Here is a 22,110-nt window from a genome sequence, read left to right as displayed (position 1 = left end):
TTTTAAAATCCCTCTAATCGGGTTTCTGCCCCTGACACAGTACTGAAGCAGTTCTCAACAAAGTCACAAATGACATCCTATGTGACTCTGACAAAGATAAACTATCTCTCTTTATCCTTCATCTGCAGCCTTTGACTTGGTTGACCCACGATCCTCTTCCAATGCCTCTCAACCGTTGGTGGGACTGCATTCATGTAGTTCCATTTTAATTTACCTAATCATAAGCAGAGAATCACCTGCAATGGCCTCTCTTCCTGCTGCTGCACTGTTGCCTCTGGTGTCCCCCAAGAGACCATCCTTGACCCCCTCCTATTTCTCATCTACATGCTGCCCCTTGGTGACATCATCCGAAAACACAGTGTCAGTTTTCACATGTCTGCTGGCAATATCCAGCTTTATTTCAGCACCACCTCTTTCAACCCCTGCAATGTTACTAAATTGTCAGACTGTTTGTTTGACATTCAGTATTAGATGAGCAGAAATTTCATTCAACTAAATATTGGAAAGACCGAAGCCATTATCTTTGATCTCCGACACAAACTCCATTCCCTAGCCACAGACACAATTCCTCTCCCTGGCAACTGTCTGAGGCTGAACCAGATTGTTCGGAAACTTGGTGTCACATTTGACCCTTAGGTGAGCTTCCAACCACACATTCTTGCCAGCACTGAGCCCGCCTCTGTACCATCACCCAGCTCCATCTCTGCCTCAGCTCATCAGCTGTTGAAACTCTCATCCATGCCTTTGTTACCTCTCGACTTGACTATTCCCAGCCAGTCCTGGCTGGTCTCCCACATTTACCTTCTGTAAACTCATGGTCATCCAAAACTCAGCTGTCGGTGTGCTAATTCCCACCAAGTTCCGATCACCCATCCCCCCTGTGCTTGCTGCCCTACACTGGCTCCTGGTTAAGCAGTGCTTTGATTTTAAAATTCTTATCCTTGTTTTAAAATCCCTCCATGGCCTTGCCTCTGCCTATCTATATATTTTTTAATTCGTTCATGGGATGTGGGCATTACTGGCTTGGCCAACATATGTTGTCCATCCCTAATTGCCTTTGAGAAAGTGGTAGTGAGCCGCCTTCTTGAACCACTGTGGTCCACGTGGTGCACCTACTGTGTTGTTGGGGAGGGAATTCTAGGATTTTGACCTAGTGAAGGTAAAGGAATGGCAATATAATTCCAAGTCAGGATGGTGTATGGTTTGGAGGGGAACTTACAGGTGTTGTGTTCCCATGTGTCTGCTGCCCTTGTCCTGCTAGGTGGTAGAACTCATGGGTTTGGAAGGTGCAGTTGAAGGGGGCTTGGTGAGTTGCTGCAGTGCATCTTGTAGATGGTACACACTGCTGCCATTGTGCACCGGTGGAGAAAGTGACTGTTTGTTTAATGTGGTGGATTGGGTGCCAATCAAGCGGGCTGCTTTGTCCTTGATGGTGTCGAGCGTCTTGAGTGTTGGAGCTGCAATCATCCAGGCAAGTGGAGAGTATTCCATCAAATTCCTGACTTATGCCTTGTAGCTAGTGGATAGGCTTTGGGGAATCAGGAGGTGAGTTACTCGCTGCAGAATTCTCAGCCTCTGACCTGTTCTTGTAGCCACAGTATTTATATGGCTGATCCAGTTTATGGCCACTCCCAGGCTGTTGATGGGGGATTCAGCAATGGTGATGCCATTGAAAGTCAAGGGGAGATGGGTAGATTCTTTCCAGTCAGAGTTGGTCATCGCCTTCACTTGTGTGACGTGAATGTTACTATATAATCTCTATATCCTCCTTCTGCCCTCCAAGATATCTGCGCTGCTCAAATTCTGACCTCATGAGCATCCTCGATATTAATTGTTGCATCACTGGCGGCCGTTCCTTCAGCTGCTAAGGTGTTAAGCTCTGCAATTCTCTCCCTAAACCTAACCACCTCTCTTCCTCTTTTTCCTCCTTCAAGATGCTCCTTAAAATCTACCTCTTTAATTAAGAAACATAAGAACATAGGGTGGCACAGTGGCGCAGTGGTTAGCACCGCAGCCTCACAGCTCCAGGGACCCGGGTTCGATTCCGGGTACTGCCTGTGTGGAGTTTGCAAGTTCTCCCTGTGTCTGCGTGGGTTTTCTCCGGGTGCTCCGGTTTCCTCCCACAAGCCAAAAGACTTGCAGGTTGATAGGTAAATTGGCCATTATAAATTGTCACTAGTATAGGTAGATGGTAGGGAAATATAGGGACAGGTGGGGATGTTTGGTAGGAATATGGGGTTAGTGTAGGATTAGTATAAATGGGTGGTTGATGTTCGGCACAGACTCGGTGGGCCGAAGGGCCTGTTTCAGTGCTGTATCTCTAATCTAAAAAAAAACATAAGAAATAGGAGCAGGAATAGGCCATTCAGCCCCTCAAGCCTCAATAAGTTTATGGCTGATTTGTGCCAGGCCTCAACTTCTCTTTCGGGCCTGCTTTGCCTAACCCTCGACTCCCCGAGATTTCAAAAATCTATCCACCTCCTCCATAAATACATTTCGTGACCGAGCCTCCACAACTCTCTGAGGTAGAGAATTCCAGAGATTCGCCACTCTCTGAGAGAAGAAATTCCTCGCATCTCAGTTTTAAATGTGTGCCCCCCTTATTCTGTAATTATGTCCCCCAGTTCGAGACTCCCCCACCAGTGGAAACATCTTCTCAACATCTACCCTGTCAAGTTATCTTAAAATCTTATTTGTTTCAATAAGATCACCTCTCATTCTTCTAAACTCCAATGAATAAAGGCCTAACCTGTTTAGCCGTTCTTGATAAGACAATCCCTTCATCCCAGGAATCAGCCTAGTGAACCTTTTCTGAACTGCCTCCAACGCTAGTATTTCCTTCTTTAAATACGGGGACCCAAACTGTACGCAGTACTCCAATACCTTGAACAGTTGTAACAAGACTTCCCTATTTTTAAACTCTAACCCCCTAGCAATAAAGGCCAAAATTCCATTTGCCTTCCTAATTACTTGCTGCACCTGCATGCTAACTTTTTGTGTTTCCTGTACAAGGACACCCAGATCCCTCTGCACTGCAGTATTTTGTAGTCTCTCTCCATCTAAATAATAATCTGCCTTTTTATTCTTCCTACCAAAGTGGATGACCTCACACTTTCCCACATTGAACACCATCTGCCAAGTTTTTACCCACTCACTTCACCTATCTATATCCCTTTGCAGATTCTTTGTGTCCTCATCACAACATGTCTTCCCACCTATTTTTGTATAGTCAGCAAATTTGGATGCACTACACTCTGTCCTTTCCTCTAAGTCATTAAGGTAGATAGTAAATAGCTGAGGCCCTGGGACTGATCCTTGTGGCACCCCACTAGTTACAGCTTTCCAAACTGAAAAAGACCCATTGATCCCGACTCTCTGCCTTCTGTGTGTTAGCCAATCCTCAATTCATGCCAACACATTACCCCCAATACCCTGAGCTCCTATTTTGTGCAATAACCTTGTATGTGGCACCTTATCAAACGCCTTCTGAAAATCCAAATGCACAACATCTACTGGTTCACCTTTATCCACTCTGCTTGTTATATCCTCAAAGAACTCTAACAAATTTGTCAAACATGATTTCCCTTTCATAAAACCATTATTATTTCATAATAAGCTTTTTGATTATCTGACCTAATCGTGACCAGTGGGTGGCACAGTGGCGCAGTGGTTAGCACTGCAGCCTCACAGCTCCAGCGACCCAGGTTCCATTCTGGGTACTGCCTGTGCGGAGTTTGCAAGTTCTCCCTGTGTCTGCGTGGGTTTCCACCGCATGCTCCGGTTTCCTCCCACAGCCAAAGACTTGCAGGTTGGTAGGTAAATTGGCCCTTGTAAATTGCCCCTAGTGTCGGTAGGTGGTAGGAGAATGGTGGGGATGTGGTAGAAAATATGGGGTTAATGTAGGATTAGTATAATAGTATAAATGGGTGGTTGTTGGTCGGCACAGACTCGGTGGGCCAAAGGGCCTGTTTCAGTGCTGTATCTCTAAATAAATAAAAAAAATCATCTTATGTGGCTCATCGCCAAATGTTAAAACACTCCTGCAAAGCATCTTCTAAGGCTTTACTATGCTAAGGGCACTATATAAATACAAGTTGCTATTGTTGTTATACTTCAAACCCTTTGTTGCTTTGCCACTGACACCAGCTTTGGCAGAAGCGATGGGGGCCGAAGTTCCTCAGACTCTTTCAACCACCATAAGTGGGATGGATTGGCGAGCCCAGTGCACCCATAGTCTCCTGGCCCTGCTGGAGTATTCAGTATCCAGCATCTAGTCAACAACCATGCCAGTATGGAAGAAATTGAGCATTGACTGTGATGAGGATGGAAGATGTAATGCTGGCCAGCTGATGAGGTGGGAAAGGGAAGGGGGAAAGGCATTAACCGTATCCCTAAATGTGACAGTATACCCCTTTTATAAGATGGGTGATTTGCCTCATGGTGCCTGCAGTCTTCTGAGTTGTTTCAGGCCTTCACTTGTACCCCTCAATTGACGTGCAGATTGCTCTGTGCTCAAGAGGTGTCAGCTCCTGTAAATTCAGCAGGGTATACAGTCCTGTTGGTCCTGTCTCCTTTCTGACATTGTGGTCGTGTGTGGGGCAGGTGGAACTTCTGCTCTAGTCTCAGCAGGAATTGCCTTCCATAAGTCACCAGGATGTGGATCGAACATTTCCAGGTCCCTCTCTTATTACGTTCTCTCTACTGTTGTCCCAGTTGTTTTACACTGGAATTGTGTCCTAGCCTATGAGAACATTTGGGGCCATGACGTTGGCTTCGACTCAGTAGCATTACATTTGACTGCAAGTGTAGCCATGTTCTGGTGCATTATAAGTGCTCAAGTCATCCCATACAGGGCTAAAATGAGCTTTGTTTTCATTGATGTGTATGGTTCTTCAACCACTGGAGAAGGTGGTGGTCCCTATGCACAAATTTGCAAATAATCGCCTGGAATTTCCATGAGGGTTCTTCTGAGCTCCTGCCACAACTGGAGGATAATAGATGGAAGGCAGATCATGCTTGACTAAGCTAACTGCATTTTTTGATGAAATAACAGAGAAGGTTGATGAAGGGAATGAAGGTTGATGAAGGGAATGCAGTGGATGTTGTCTAAATGGATTTTAAGAAAGCATTTGACAAAGTACCACATAAAAGGCTGGTTAGCAAAACTGAGGCTCACGAAATAGGAAGCTTAGTATTAGCTTGAATAAAAAATTGGCTTAAGGACAGAGTCATGGTAAATGGTTGTTTTTCAGACTGGAGGTTGGTAGACAGTGGTGCTCCCCAAGTTTCAGTGCTGGGTTCACTACTTTTTTTGATTTATATAAATGACTTAATTTTGGAAATCAGAATAAAATTTCAAAATTTGCCAGTGATACCAAACTTGAAGGTGTGGTAGACAGTGAAGATGATTTCAATCGACTACAACAGGTCGTAGATAGGCTCGCAGAATGGGCAGATAAGTTTAATACAGAGACACGTGAGGTAATGCATTTTGGCAGAAGGGATAGGGAGAGGCAATATAGACTAAATGGCACTGTTCTAAAGAGTGTACAAGGACAGAGGGACCTGGAGATTTATGAGCATCGATCTTTGAAGATGGCAGGACATATTGAGAGAGTTCTGAGTAAAGCATATGGGATCTTGGGCTTCATAAATAGAAATATTAAATACAAAAACTGGGAAGTTATGCTGAAATAACAGCAAAATACTGCGGATGCTGGAAATCTGAAATAAAAACAAGAAATGCTGGAACCACTCAGCAGGTCTGGCAGCATCTGTGGAAAGAGAAGCAGAGTTAACGTTTCGGGTCAGTGACCCTTCTTCGGAACTGACAAATATTAAAAATGTCACAGGTTATAAGCAAGTGAGGTGGGGGTGGGGCAAGAGATAACAAAGGAGAAGGTGCAGATTGGACAAGGCCACATAGCTGACAAAAAGGTCATGGAGCAAAGGCAAACAATATGTTAATGGTGTGTTGAAAGACAAAGCATTAGTACAGAGTAGGTGTTAACGGACTGAATATTGAACAGCAGCAAGTGCAAACATGGAAAAAAAACAGTGGGTAAGCAAACTGAACAAACTAAGATGAATTGAAATGCAAAAAAAAAGGTTGCAAAAAATGTAAAAAAGAATAAAAGAAGAAAAAACTACTAAAAATGAAAGTAAATTGGGGGGCTGTCACGCTCTGAAATTATTGAACTCAATGTTCAGTCCGGCAGGCTGTAGTGTGCCTAATCGGTAGACGAGATGCTGTTCCTCGAGCTTGCGTTGATGTTCACTGGAACACTGCAGCAATCCCAGGACAGAGATGTGAGCATGAGAGCAGGGGGGAGTGTTGAAATGGCAAGCAACCGGAAGCTCAGGGTCCTGCTTGCGGACTGAGCGGAGATGTTCTGCAAAACGGTCACCCAGTCTGCTGGGTTCAGTTTTGCTGAACCTTTATAAAGCTCTGGCTAGGCCACAACTAGAGTATTGCGTCCAATTCTGGTCATCACACTTTAAGAAGGATATGAGGGTCTTTGAGAGGGTGCAGAGGATGTTTACCAGAATGGTTGCAGGGGTAAAGGATTTTAGCTATATGGTTAGGTTGAAGAAGCTGGGGTTGCACTCCGTGGAGCAAAGGAGACTGAGGGGAAAGTTGATAGAGATGGACAAGATTGTGAGAGATTTAGATAAGGTACACAAAGAAAAGCTGTTCCCATTAGCTGAAGGTAAAAGGACTAGGGGACGCAGATTAAAGGTTTTGGGCAAGAAATGCAGGTGAATGTGAGGATGAACTTTTTTATGCAGTTATTCGTAATGACCTGGAGCTCGCTGCCTGCATAGGTGGTTGAAGCAGAGACAATGAATGATTTCAAAAGGAAATTGTATGGGCATTTGAGACAAATAAACTTGCAGGGCTATGGAATAGAGTGGGGGGGGGGGGGGTACAGGATGGAGCGGATTGCTGTACAGGCAGCCAGCATAGACTTGATGTGCTGTCATGGCCTCCTTCTGTGCCGTAATGGGGTGAATTTGGGTTTGCGGGCGGGGAGAGCATATAATAGGGGGGGATGGTGGTGGTGGGGGGGGGACCCCGCCTGCTCCCTAATTAAGTCCGGAGCCTTCCCGCCTCGCCGCCAATTGAGGCCTTTAAGTGGGCAATTAATGCCAAATTAAGGGCCGCAACTCACCACCACCAGAATTAGCCCAGCAGCTGGTGGGCCTGTCGCTACACAAAGAGGATGCCAAGCAAACTCGTGTGTGTTGCTAGCTGGGTGTGTGTGGTGGTAGGGGGGTGGTGGGGGGGATGGTTCCCTCATTAAAAAGCAAAGTGCCTGAACAAGGGACCAGCAGCAGTAAGTGGGGGGGGGGAGGGGCGCTGAGAACCACCCCCATGCCCTTGATGCCAACCCCCTACACCTCCTCCCCTGTCACCCCCACCTTGCAAAACCCCTCCCACTGAGAATTACCTGTGGCCTGGATTCAGGGCCTTGGGTAAGTCGAGTACCAGCAGCAGCCCCTCCTCTGCAGTGGTGCTGCTCAGTTAAAGAACTACTGGCCTCTAATTGGCTGACAGCTCTCAGCAGGCTGGACTTATGTCACTGGGGTCCTTGAGCTTGGGGAAGACCCGCTGCTGTCCACTTACGTGCCTAATTGGCACTTGATCTGGTGGGCCTTCCCCAGAACAGGTGACGTGGGCCTCTCTCCGGTGCATTTGCCGCTGGTCGAGACCCCCATCGTCCAGATAGAATACTGGCCATTGACTCTCATGACTCTGACATATTCATGCCATTTCTGTGCGATTTCTGACAAACATCCACTGATGTTATAGCAAGAGATTAGAAGAACCCTCTCAGAAACTCTATCCAAATGCCTTTAAAATAAGTGGATTCTTTGAAGAAATTGGGTTGTCTCTGCATCACTGGAACCATCATCACAAAATCATTTCTTGAAGCAATACTACAGTAAAATAATCTGCATTGAATGTTATAGTTTTGAACACAGCACTATTCGGGGGATAGTTTGCTATGCAGACACTTGTTTATCTGGCTTCTTTTACAAGCTATTAAGTATTAGGAAAGATCTACAACAACTCATGGATGACTTGCATGTCACCATATTATTGTTGAACACATTACTGAGCACAGAGTCTACAAAATGGACAATCTTGCTACAGAATTATAAATGGATATAAAATTGCAACTATACATGTGTTTTAGTTAACACCTATTTGTGAAGCATCAGGCATGTTTCTTACTATATAAATGTAAGTTTTCATTTATGCTGCATCTGGAGTCACTCAGTCCTACTGACACTCTTGTGATAGTACTACATGGTTTAACAGGTAATTAAACGACACTTTTGAGACTGTTTTTTGCCTATATTCAAAGCAATACTGGTAGCCAGTGACAGGGATTAAGAAAGATGTAGTAGTGTAGATGTAGTAATACTGTGCAGTATTTTCAATATCGTGAGTACATATTTTACATCTTTGTAAAGGTGAAATATTTGTAAGTAGCTTTAATGACACCTAATCTGTAATTTGGTTTTATTGTACTACAATGATTGAAAACCAAAAATCTTCATCTGTATTTATCTGTCTTCTCTCAAAGCTTCTTGCTGTCTTTGGTGTGTTTCTGGAGAGATCCACCATTAAGGAGATTTTTAGTCCAAAGTACTTTACTCTGCTAGAGATGTTTGATCAAGAACTGGACAGATGTAAATGTTTATATGATAAGCATGTGGAACAGGTATGTTTAATAAAAAGCTACTGTTTCAATTAAAGTTGCCTTTATTAAATGTTTAAAGTCTTGAAAAGGGCTTCCTTTTATTATCTCTGACCGCTTCCGTTGAGGTGATTTGCTGTCAGAACAGTCCCAGTAGAATTCTTGTCTCTTCCACAGCTTTACTGAGAATTTTGCACGATGAATTCACAAGCTCATTGGATGCACATGTGAAACTAAATATGGCTGAACTCCTGAGTGGGAAGCCACTCAAGTGCCTTGGCTGAGGCCTGACAAAACTCCTCATACTCCCCATTAAATCATCCCTGTGCAGGATGGATAAATGAAACTCTGAATAAAGTGCTTCCAAGTCAGATTCTGAATGGCGCAGAGAGTAATTTCATTAAATTCGTTCTCTGAATGTGGATATCACTAGCAAGGATGGCATTTATTGCCTATCTCTGAAGGTGATGGCAGTCTCCCTTCTCGAACTGCTCCAATTTGTGTGGTGAAGGTGCTACTGCAATGCTTTTAAGTAGGGAGCTCCAGGACTTTGACCCAGCGACAATGAAGGAATGGAAATATATGCCCAAGTCAAGACTCCCAGGTATTCTACCAGAATCAAGGCACTTTAATGTAAGAAAAATATTTATGAAATCGTGGAGCAGGTGTTTTAAACAATAATTTTCCAGTGATTACCTGGACATTTCCAAACTATTAGAACCACATTTTTTCCAAACAAACCTTTCCTTTCCCTCAAATATTGAAGGAACCACCAGAACTTGGTCTGGAACACACCATACAGAAGTCAGGTTTGATGATTAGTTCAGACATCTGCAAAGCACATTTTAATAGAACTGTAAAGAGTATCTTTAAGATCACATGTCCATTTTAAGCTTGAGCAGTATGAATGCTAAAAAGATATGGGAATTTCTAATGCTTTCAGTATGACATTTCAGCTTTGTTATTTCAGAAATTAGAGGCAGAAAGTGATCGCTGTCCAGTCAAGGATGGGTTAGAGCATTTTCAGAAGCATTGGCATGGATTAGTCCCAATATACTCCAGTGCTCAATGTTAAAAATGGAGATTTTGGCCTAGAAATGAATCCCCTTGCAGGCAATGCTGCAAGTACCAAATGAGGCTGGCGACAGGACCACAGAAAATTGCCAGCAAGTTGTGGGTGTCAATCACAGCCCCAGAGGCGGCTCGCTGGTCATGTGGGGCAGCATGATTGGTCACTGTCCTTAGAAGAGTCCGGGAGGGGAGCCATCAGGAGTGGGGTTCGTGGTGGCCTGCACTGGATCCACAATTGGACTTTTTTGGTGGCAGCAGTCGCTTTATACTAAAAATGATCAAAAAAGAAAATTTGCATTTATATAGCACCTTTCATGATCACAGAACTTCCAAAAGTGCTTTACAGCCAATGAAATTATTTTGAAGTGTTGTCACTGTTGTAATGTAGGGAATGCAGCAGCCAATTTGTGCACAGCAAACTCCCACAAACAGCAATGTGACAATGATCGTCTGTTTTTGTGATATTGATTGAGGGATAAATATTGGCCAGGACTCCAGGGATAACTCCCTTGCTCTTCTTTGAAATTGGCCCATGGGATCTTTTACTTCCAACTGAGAGGGCATGTAGGGCCTCAGTTTAACGTCTCATCCGAAAGATGGTACCTCTGAGAATGTAGCCCTCCCTCAGTACTGCACTGGAGTGTCAGTGTAGATTTTTGTGCTGAAGTCCTGGAGTGGGACTTAAACCCACAACCAGAGGCTGAGCCACAGCTGACAATAAACAAAAGAACAGGGTACCTTCTAAATGGTGAAAAGCTAGAAACAGTGAGCTCCAAAGAAACTTCGGGGTCCAAGTACATAGATTGTTAAAATATCATGAACAGGTACAGAAAATAATCAAAAAGGATTACAGAATGCTGATCTTTATATCTAGAGGACTAAAATACAAGAGGGTAGAAGTCATGCTTCAGCTGTACAAAGCCCTGTTTAGACCACTCCTGGAGTACTGTGAACAGCTCTGGGCACCGCACCTTAGGAAGGATATATTGGCCTTGGAGGGACTGCAATGTAGATTTACTAGAATGATACCTGGAATCCAATGGTTAAATTATGAGGAGAGATTACACAAACTAGGGTTGTATGCCCTGGAATTTGGATGGTTAAGGGGTGCTCTGATTGAAGTTTTCAAGATATTATGGGGAACAGATAGGGTAGATTGGGAAAAACTATTTCCACTGGTTGGAGAGTCTAGAACTAGGGGTCATAGTCTAAAAACTGGAGCCAGACCTTTGAGAAATATATTAGGAAACACTTGTACACACAAAAGGTGGTAGAAGTTTGGAACTCTCTTCTGCAAATGGCAATTGATACAAGACCAATTGTTAATTTTAAATCTGAGATTGATAGATTTTTGTTAATCAAAGATATTAAGGGATATAGGGCAAAGGTATTTGGAGTTAGGTCGCAGATCAGCCACGATCGCCTTGAATAATGGAACAGGCTCAAGGGAGTAAATGGCCTACTGCTGTTCCTGTGTGCCGATTAGCTGGTTTGACTGCTAAGCAGTGAGTTGCAATCACTGTTACAAAGGGAGCTTGAGGTAAGCATTGTGCCCCTTAGTTGAATATACAAAGTGTCTAATTCCTGTTTCAGTTCTACACCCTGGATGCCTATGGAGGAGTCCTAACCAGCGTGGCAGGCCTTAATATAATCCAATTTCTAGGCCAGTTTGTTTACTTTTTTCTCCACACTTCACTTTGTTTTACGGATCGTCTATGGGGGACACAGTGCAGTTTAACAACCATTGGTTAAACAAGTTTATTAACTGGTAAAACATTTAAAATTAAATGACAAATGTACACTATTTTGGTAGGGCTTAAAGTAAGGATTTATGTTTGTTTACCTCTATTAATTTTTTTGTATAATATAATTATGTCTATTTATTTGACTTACAGAAAGTAAAAGGTGCTGAAATATTAAACAAGAACATGCCTGCAACTTCAGGAAACTTAAAATGGGCCAAAGAACTGAAGGAAAGAATTCAGACACCATGGTCAAATTTCAGGCTTATTGATCACATGTAAGTGTCCTGAGTTTTATGCTTCAACCATAAAATAATTGTACGTTTTGTATTGAAGCTGCTTCATTTTTTTGTTGTTGTTGCAATAATTCAATGTTAGACCCCAGTTTTCAGTAGCTTCCAACAGCTGCTTGTCCTCATCAAACAGAAAGAATACTAAACAAAGTACTTGAGTTGCATACTGTATCATTTGTATGTGAGTAGAATCCTGTGGGAACAAAGCCTTCACAAATTGTCTGTCAGGACCAACATCAGCAAAGCTTCACACTTAAGGAAACTGCTACTTGTGGTTGATGTATGGAACCTAAGGTGCTATCACTGTCTGAAACCTTTTGTTGGAGCAGGTGAACGCTTTGCCAGAAAAGGGAGAAAAACTTATTACACTTTGAGGAGCGGCAAGAACATAGTTTCTGTTACTTTGTATTTTCTGTGAGTCAACTTTTACTATAAGTGTGTCAGGCATATAAGAATACAGTAGGACTCGAAGTTGAACAAACTTTTGAAGGAAAAAGTTCAGGATGCTCTTCCTGTTCACTGTCACCCAAGCAATGTACCCAAAGACTTTCAACTATTAGGCATTGGGCACTGGATTCTTCTTATGCTGCCGGGAGCTGAGGCGGGTGAAAGAAAATGGCGGTCCGCACACCACCCTTCCACCAAGATCTTCCTCGTGGCATCCCAGGATAATGAGCCGGTCGGGCCGCACCCCCCCCAAATCATGTGGAGGGGGCAGGCTTTCCGACGCCAGCAATGGCATCAGCTGCCCGTGCACAGGCGCTGGTGCCATTCTTGAAGGGCAGCCAGCCCTGCTGGGTCATTTAAATTTTTAAAGGGCTACGCCCCACAATGTATCACTGATAAATCTATCGCCCCCTTCCCCCCCAATAACAATTAAATTCAATCTTTGTCCTCTTCCCCTCCCCCCACTTATCTTCAACAATTGACTTTTCACCCCCAAAAACTGATCAAAGTACAGAGGTCTCCCCTTCCCACCCTCCCATACACTAGTAATTTGCATTAGAGTCCCTTTACCTCGCCACTGCACTAAAAATCATAAGTTCCCCCTTTCCCCAGCACGGTGGTGCCTGCTTTCCCTGGACGGGAAAGTGAAGGCCTGAGAGTGCCGGCCGCCGCTTGGAAGATTGCGGCCCGCAGGCACGATGGCTGTTGATTTTATGTTAATGTATTCATTTCATTAATTTAAATATGTTAGTCCAGGTCCTGTCGCCCAGCGGCAGGGGGTCACCACAGAGCCTTGCCGCCACCGGGAAGATCGGGCCCGGCACTCCTGCTGTCAGGCTCCATGGCCGGCCACTGCCGGTATGATGTTCCGGCACCCCCGGCCATGGAGCCCAACGTTGGGAGCTCAACAAAATCCCAGCCTGGAAGTGACACAAAATGTGCTCATACTTTCAAGAGTAGAGGTTGGGGAAATTTTAACGCTCAAAAATGGGTGGGTTTGGGTCGGGTGGCAAGTAACAATGTAAAGAAATCTCAAACCTGAACCCAACCCACCTCGAACATGGCCACTTTGGTTTTAACGGAGGTTGCATTGGTTGAGGAGGTGGGGGAGAATGGCAACTGACCAACCGACCTGCATTCGGGAGGCAGATCACTCATTTAAACATTTTTTCTGTTCCAGCTTAAAAACTGGCTGTCTGGGTTTCCCAGGTAAGTGCTCTTACAGCACTGCTTGTGAGCCAGGAAAAGCTGGAGTACTTTCTTCTGGCCCACCAAGCAAGCCAGTTAATGTCCCCAGTGATCAGACTCTGTGATCCGATGCCTTCCTCAGCCCGCGATCTGCTCCTGCCGCCCTCAACCCTTGTCCTCCACAGCCCATTTCATGATCTTCTCCTCTTCTCCCCCCGATCTCCAGCCTCTTATACAATCTTCTCCCCGACTCCCAATCTCTCCCTCCCTCCTCTCAGCTCCCGTGCTGTGGCCTGGTGATGAGGGCATATGCAGCCGACAGCCAGCCAGCCTGCCTCTCAATCTGGCTGGCTGCAGCCAGGAAGTGAATTCTAAAAAAACTATTCAAGTCCTGCTGTTAAATTCAACGGGACCTAACAGAAACTCATTGTTCCTGGTTTCCCAACCGCTAATCTGCCTCCCCACTCCCTCCCCACCTCTGAGTTAATATTGGGGCCGTTATCTACCAATATCACCTACATGCTCTTCCTCTGCCCGACAATCTCACTGTATTGACATTAAAGGTCTGATTCCATAATTCGGTGCATCCAGAAGAGACTGAAGCTCATAGAGATCATATCTCAGGAAATCATGACCACACAGCCTGTGATTTTATGTTCATTAATTTTAACGTATTGGAAAAAAAAGACCGCATGTCTGTGATTTCCCAGGTGCATTTCTTACGAGTGCTGTTCTCCGCTGATCGTGGTGGATCATGAAATCAGTCGGCAAGATTTATCATAGTCATCTTCTCTTAACTTATTGTGCCCCAGGGCTTCAAACTGGAACTCAGTCTTTATTTCTTGGTCTTTACTGACTCCTTCAATCTTAAGCCTTTTAGAAGCTAAGTTTGGCCCCACTTAATTAATGTTTCCAGATTTATTCTTTTACTCTTTTTAACCATAACTATGAGCCTTTGTCTTGGTTTCTCAGTTGGAGAAAACAATGGGTGGAGTTTTCTGGGCCCTGCAAGAGTGACTTTAGTGACATGCGGGGTAATTTAATCAGGTGTGAGTTGTTTATTCAGATTCTGACAGTGGGATTTTTTTCTGAAATTATGTCAGCTGCGTGTTTGCGGCAGTCCAGGGTTCCCCCAGGCATACCATGAATACTCATTACTCTTCTTCTCTTCTTGGCATTTCTTCGCGGATGAAGATTTTGGGAAGGTTGTACTCATTGGTTGCAGGCCTGCTGGTGGCTAGTCAGCCTATCCATGACCGGCAGATTCACCCACAGCGGGTGCAAGTGAAGGTGTAGTCACTGATGGGGGCAAATGGATCTATCCTTCTGCTCTTCTTTTTCATGCTGGTTCTTCGCTCAGTCTCAAAGGTGTCTGTAGCCCACCTGATGTAGCATCTCCAGGCATTGCGATCCATGGTCTGCGCTTCCCGCTGGCGATGGTTGATGTGGCACACAGAGAAGGACCTCTTCAGGGAGTCCTTGAAACGTTTGCAAGGGGTCCCTCTGTTCCTTTTATCTATGGTCAGCTCTCCATACAACACGATCTTGGGCAGGCGACTATCGTCCATCCAAGCAATGTGGCCCACCCAACGCAGTTGGCTTTGCAGGAGGATGGCCTCGATGCTGGTGATATTGGCTGTTTCCAGGACTTCAATGTTTGTAATGCGGTCCTGCCAGCAGATCGTGAGTATGCTGCGGAGGCAGCGCTGATGGAAGTGCTCTAGAAGGCGTATATGATGATGGTATAGGACCCATGCCTCAGCACCATACAGAAGAGTGGTGAGGACTACGGCTTTGTACACTTAGAGTTTGGTCTGTGCTCTGAGGCTGTGGTTGCTCCACACTCAATTGTAGAGTCTGTCGAATGTATTGTTTGCTTTTGAGAGGCTATTTGTCCACTTCCTTGGCTATGGTGGCATCAAACGAGATGATGCTCCCCAAATAAGTAAATTGCTTGATGGCATTCAGCTTGGTTCCCTTGATGACAATGCTTGGTGGTCTATATTCTTCTTGGGGTGCAGGCTGATGCAGGACTTCAGTTTTCTTTAAACTGATTTTTAGTCCGAAGAGTTGTGCTGCCTTGGAAAAAAATGTGCTGTTATACGTTGCAGGTATACCATGAATACTCATTGCTCTACACTTAGTTCAGATAAAGTCCTACCTACCAGATTAAGTTAGTGGTGAGCGGTATTCCCGTGCCACTTGGTTCACGTTCATTTAAACGTGGTGTACACCAGTCCGATTTGTGCAATTGTGTCTGAGGTCAGTATTTTACTTTCTTGAACTCATTGGCACAAGGAATGCCAACATTGGAATGGATGTTTGGCTCTGTGCTCGGTACTAGCAAGGGCCATTCTTCTCAGGGGACGGCGGCAAAGGCATGGGGGGTGGTGGGGGGGGTGGTGGGTATACATGGAGGAGCCGAGAGGGTACTCGGGAGGACAGGGTGGGGTTACCAGGTGCATGCAGGAGCAGGGGAGCATCCAGGAGCATTGGTTGTTACAGCAGCAAATAAAGAAGTATAGATATAAATTTGCTCATAGTTCATAATTAGTTTACCAAATAAAATGTCTTTCTCACAGTTAAAGTTTGTTATAAATAACTTTCAGATCTCACGAACCAAGAAAGATTACCTGGTTACGATCCAAGTTGCTGCTAAGTGTCTCTGCTGCACTGCAGCCAGCTACTTTGTACACAGGAGCAGTCCAGGGTGATTTATGCTCTGATTTTTTCAGAGAGCAACTGACTTCTGTCATAGGATAAACTATATGTAGGATGAATGATAAAGATATAATCAAGATTCAATAATAATTCTTTGAGCTATAATGAGATTAATCCTAATCTATTGTTCTTTTATTATATTTTTCACAGTTTATAAATAAAATGAACTGGAATGAGTTTTGTGTAATTTCTTTTTTAGAAATCTTGAAGGCCCAGAAGCTGGGACAGTGTATCAAAAATATATGGAAATGCTGACTTTACTTGATGAGTATGAAGAACAGATTTACTTGTCATGGACAAGCGGAGTCCTTACAATCTGCCAGTTCAACTTGGATCAGTCAATTATCAAGCGCAATTTTGATACTGGTTTTCTCAGTGTGAACTTTGACCATCAGGTACAATAATGATTAATATTAAGATTCAATTTGTTTTTAAAATTAAACCTATAAAATCAGATGTCTTGGATTTCTGTAGGGATTTCTCAATTGCTCTCTGTAAAACTGGTGAAAAATCGACCATGTGTGCAGTTTATCTGGGGCTTCTGTCTAACTTTCGCTGAAGTAACAGCGGGAAAACACCAGTGGAAATTCTACCCAGAATACCATGTAATTGGGTCAAACTGGAAATGTAGGGGTGAATTTCTCATCACCTTTGGTACAGATTGGAGGGGGAAAGAATCAGTTGCCATGCTAGAAGAATGCAGCCCATCAGCTCTTACCCCTTTCAAACAAGCTACAGGCCACCCAGGTTCTATGAGGACCTCTGAGAAACTTTGAATCAGAAAGTTTGCTTCTCAAAAACTGGTTTTGGGCATCTCGTAATCTGTTGCTTGAGGATCTCAAACCACACTTATCTGCCAGCACTGCTCTCACAATGGTTATGAAGGTGACCACAAGGGCGGCACAGTGGCGCAGTGGTTAGCACCGCAGCCTCACAGCTCCAGGGACCCGGGTTCGATTCTGGGTACTGCCTGTGTGGAGTTTGCAAGTTCTCCCTGTGTCTGCGTGGGTTTTCTCCGGGTGCTCCGGTTTCCTCCCACAAGCCAAAAAGACTTGCAGGTTGATAGGTAAATTGGCCATTATAAATTGTCACTAGTATAGGTAGGTGGTAGGGAAATATAGGGACAGGTGGGGATGTTTGGTAGGCATATGGGATTAGTGTAGGATTAGTATAAATGGGTGGTTGATGTTCGGCACAGACTCGGTGGGCCGAAGGGCCTGTTTCAGTGCTGTATCTCTAATCAATCAAATTTTACAACACAGGTTTCTTTCAGGGAACCACAGGAAATCTCTGCAACAGAAGTCAGGGAGCAGTAAGGCCAGTCGTACAAAGGTCACTAATGCCCTGTGTAGTAGAGCACGCTCTTCATGACTTATGATATCACTGCCAGGCAACCGAGAGAAAGTTTGATGGAACTGTGGCTTCTCCAAGGCACAAGGTGCCATCAGTAGCACCCATGTTTCATTGAAGGTTCCCACAATACTGGAACAAAATCAGAAATCAGAGCACACTGAACCTAGTGGTGGCGGAGGTGTCTGCTGCCTTCAGCATTATCAGATCTACATGCAACCTAACTGCTGGAGACTGCCACCAAAAAGCTAAGTTTATAAAGAAAACTTTTATGTGGAGCAGGGAGGAACAGGTGTTCTCCTTGTTCCACATTTAAATTTTTTTCCCCCAAAAAAGATACTTTATTCATAAAAATCTGAAGAAAATACATTGCAATGCGGTTCAAAACAGCACCAAGTTGACATTCCAAAAAGTGAAAATGAAATCAGTTTTCTTCAATTCAGGAGTAAGTTGCCTCGCAACCCTTCCATTCCATTTTACATGCCATGTACATTTTACAGTAAACCCGTATTTGGTGTATACAGCCGGAGGGATTTCCCATGGTTCCAGCCCCTCAGTTCACTCTGGCAGGAGGACCTTACACAGTGGTCTTTCCCATTGAGCCTTTGCAGCAGCTTAGCACGTCCCTTAGCACGTAGTCCTGGACCTTGGAATGTGCCAGTCGTGGACAACTCTTTGCGCTGGAAGACCAGCAATTTTCGGGCAGACCAAAGAGCGTCTTTCACAGAATTGATGGTCCTCCAGCAGCAGCTGATGTTTATCTTGGTGTGTGTCCCTGGGAACAGCCCGTGGAGCACAAACTCCTGTGTTCCAGAGCTGCTTGGGTTGAACCTCGACAGAAATCACTGCATCTCTTTCCACACCTGCTTTGCAAAGACACATTCCAAAAGGAGGTGGGCAACAGTCTCTTCCTCACCACAGCCACCTCGAGGGCAGCGTGCGGAGAGGATGTGACTCCGGGTGTGCAGGAAGGATCTGACGGGAAGGGCCCTTCTCACTTCCAGCCAAGCTACGTCTTGGTGCTTGTTTGAAAGTTCTGGTGATGAGGCCTTCTGCCAAATGACTTTGGCAGTCTGCTCGGGGAACCATCCAACAGGATCCACTATCTCCTTATCCCTTAGGGCCTTGAGGACATTCCGTGCAGACCACTGCCTGATGGATTGGTGGTCAAAGGTGTTTTTCCGCAGAAACTTGTCCATGAAGGATAGATGGTATGGCACGATCCAACTGGATGGAGCGTTCCGTGGCAATGTGACCAGACCCATCCTTCGCAACAGTGGTGTTAGATAGAACCTCAGCACGTAGTGACATTTGGTGTTTGCGTACTAGGGCTCTACGCACAGCTTGATGCAGCCGACTCGAAGGTGATCATCAGGATGAGGGCGACGTTGGGTACATTTTTCTTGGCCTTATCCAGAGATTTGAACATCGTGTCCCTCCAGATCTGGTCCATTTTGGATCTCCAGATAAAGCGGAAAATGGCTCGGGTGACCGCCATGGCGCAGGAGTGGGGTATGGTCCAGACCTGTGCCACATACAGCAACAATGTGAGTGCCTCGCACCTGATGACCAGGTTCTTGCCCACAATGGAGAGAGATCGCTGCTCTCACGTGCTCAGTTTATGGTGTACCATGGCTACTCACTTCTTCCAGATTTTGGCGCATGCCCTGGCCCTTCCGAACTATATCTTCAGCACCTTCAACTATATCTTCTGACCTGACTGTGAAGTGGATAAGGGATCGGTCGGCCCAGTTCCCAAAGAACATGGCCTCATTGTTGTCGTGGTTAATTTTAGCTCCCGAGGCCAGTTCGGACTGGTCGCAGGTGCTCATCAGTCTGTGAACGGACAGCGGATCCGAGCAGAAGACGGCAACGTCATCCATGTACAGGAAGGCTTTGACCTGAATGCCTCCGCTGCCTGGGGTAGTCACCCTTCTTATGGTCCACATCCTTCCTAATGGACTCAGCAAAAGGTTCAATACAGCAAACAAACAAGACGGGAGAGAGGACAGCCCTGTCTGACTCCAGATTGGATCAGGAAACGTTTTGATTCCCACCCATTGATTGAGACTGTGCTACGGATATTTATGTAGAGCAGATGGATCCAATTGTGGATTCCCTCTCCAAATCCCATTTTGGAAAGCACGTCCATCATGTAGGTGTGCAATATCCTGTCAAAAGCCTTCTCCTGGTCCAAGCTAATGAGGCAGGTGTCCACTCTCCTGTCCCGTACATAGGTGATTGTACCCCTGAGTAGCGCGAGACTATCAGAGATCTTCCTGCCGGATACAGTACAGGTCTGGTCAGGGTGAATAACCAACTCCAGAGCAGACTTGACCCGACTGGCAATGACTTTGGACAGAATCTTGTAGTCAACATTAAGCAGTTAGATGGGCCGCTAATTTCTGATTTCTGCCCTCTCCCCCTTCCGCTTGTAGATGAGGGTGATGATGCCTTTCCTCATGGATTCTAACATGCTGCCGGCCAGAAGCATACTCTCGTATACTTCCAGCAGGTCTGGGCCGATCCAGTCCCACAGAGCTGAATACAATTCAACCGGTAAGCTGTCGCTTCTGGGGGTTTTACTCGTTTTGAAGGATCTGACGGAGTTTGTCAGCTCATCCAGAGTTAGCGGTTTGTCCAGTGTCTCCCACATGTTGTCATCTAAGACCTCCGTGATAGTTGACAGGAAGGACTGGGAGGCCCTGCTGTCCATGGGCTTCATGTCGTACTACCCAGCATAAAAGGATTTGCTGATCCTCAGTATGTCGGACTGCGAAGACGTTACCGAGCCATCCTCTTCCTTCAGGCTGCTGATCACAGAGCTCTGTGTGTGTACCTTTTGGAAGAAGAAACGCAAGCACATCTCATCCTGCTCAACGGAGCGGACTCTGGACCGAAAGATGATCTTTGAGGCCTCTGTGGCAAAGAGCGTGGCCTACTAGCTCTTCACCTCTTGGAGATCCTCCTTGAGCTCGACCCCCATTGACTGCAGCCGGAGCAGATTTTGCATTCTTTTCTGGAGTCGGGACATTTCCCTCTGTCTCTCCCTTGCCCTCTGAACACCTTTGGAGATAAAGAACCTCTTGATGTTCTCCTTGATCGCTTCTTGTTCCACATTTAAATAGCTGGTCACTACTGACCACTGCTTACACCTTCTTGATTCCCTCCTCCCCTCCTGGACTCACCTTAGAACCAACCTCCCCCACCCCCCAGCCCATAGCGAACCTATCTTGCTGCCCCCTGCCCAGCCAACTGCTGAGTTGCCTCTGAGCAAGTGACGAATAAGTACATGAGGCTGACTGGCCAAGTTGCTGTCGTCCTGCTGCTGGCCTGTTTAGGTGCATGCATTGTAAACTACATCTGAATCATGCCCCAATTTGAACATGGTCTGATTTTTCAGCCCATATGCTTTGAAACTTTGCCATCTTTTCTGATTTGTAATAAACTGAACTTAATAAAAATGCAACAAGCTGTCAGAATAAAAATAACTGGCCTCAATCTGCCAGAATGCTTTAAAAGAAGATACAAAAGAAAGAAAGAGAACACTTGAAGCCAGGAAAACAGTTTCTTGCAGCAACATGTGCTTTTTCGAACTGCTAAAATGAAGATCTTACATTATTTTTGCTTGACTAGATCCTATTCAAGTCAGATTGGAATCAAAGATTGTTTTAGAGCAGTGGGAGAAGTAATTTAGTATCCTCTGTTGATCAGGGTCATAGAGAAATGAGTGTGTGTATAATATATATGACACAGCCTTGCCTGACTCCAGTCTTCGCTGAGATAGGGTCTGTGGTGGTTCCGTTGGTGAAGATCACAGCTTGCATATGTCAAGCCAGCCAACAGAAGGATTTGCTTATTAACCACCAGAGTTCTGAGGCGGTGGAATTCACTTCCAGGGTTTGCAGTTGAGACTGCAATTGTGTCAACATTCAAGGCTAGATTGGATGGGTGAATGACAGATAGCGGGATGAAGGGAAATGGATATGAAGTGAGTAAATGTGATTAGGACTACTTGTTCATATGAAGGATAAACTCTGACATCGACCGGCTGGGCCAGATGTCTTGCTTCCGTGTTGTAACTTCTGCGTATTTGTATGTATAACCAAATACTAGAAAGGCCCTGGAAGAAAAAAGAAGTGAGCTTTATGAAAGAAATGTGAAAAAAATGCATTTGTTCCGTCTGCTTTACTGATTTATTTTAAATTGACAGACTATCTCGTCTTCTTAGGCAGTCCCTCGGCACCAAGGATGACTTGCTTCCACTCTGTTTCAGTGCTTTCTAACATGGCTAACAAGTCTAATACACAAACCGCAGACACTATCATACGTGGGAAAGGTGGTATTTGAAGAGTTGGATAGGTGAAATACTTGGGGGGCTGTGCTTCTGCTGCCTGTACTTGGCTTCCATGTGCTCCCATTGAGATCTCGTGAGGTGCTCGGTACCTTCCTCTCCACTTTGGGCGGTCGTGGGACAGGGGCTGGAATTTTAGGCCCCCCCCCCCACCCCCCAACGGAGTAAGCTGGAGGCCAGGGTGGCGTAAAATCGAGTGGGAGGTAGGGCTGCTGTTCCCATTGCCTACCTGCCCC

At 45.2% G+C, this 22,110-nt stretch overlaps 1 protein-coding gene across 1 annotated transcript in view; it reads left to right on the top strand.

Annotated features, from left to right (window-relative positions):
* The window catches only part of LOC137345649 (dynein axonemal heavy chain 11-like), a 622,812-nt gene that overhangs the window by 101,697 nt on the left and 499,005 nt on the right, over positions 1 to 22,110 (top strand). The window contains exons 8-10 of the mRNA XM_068008891.1: positions 8,595 to 8,732; positions 11,675 to 11,799; positions 16,370 to 16,565. Of these exons, the coding sequence (XP_067864992.1) occupies positions 8,595 to 8,732; positions 11,675 to 11,799; positions 16,370 to 16,565 (459 nt within the window). The remainder of the gene's footprint in view (positions 1 to 8,594; positions 8,733 to 11,674; positions 11,800 to 16,369; positions 16,566 to 22,110) is intronic.

The sequence above is a fragment of the Heterodontus francisci genome, chromosome 2 (assembly GCF_036365525.1).
Source record: "Heterodontus francisci isolate sHetFra1 chromosome 2, sHetFra1.hap1, whole genome shotgun sequence".
NCBI classification, from domain to species: domain Eukaryota; kingdom Metazoa; phylum Chordata; class Chondrichthyes; order Heterodontiformes; family Heterodontidae; genus Heterodontus; species Heterodontus francisci.
The sequence above is the reverse complement of the archived record's forward strand: the minus strand, read 5'-3'. Positions and strand labels throughout refer to the sequence as shown.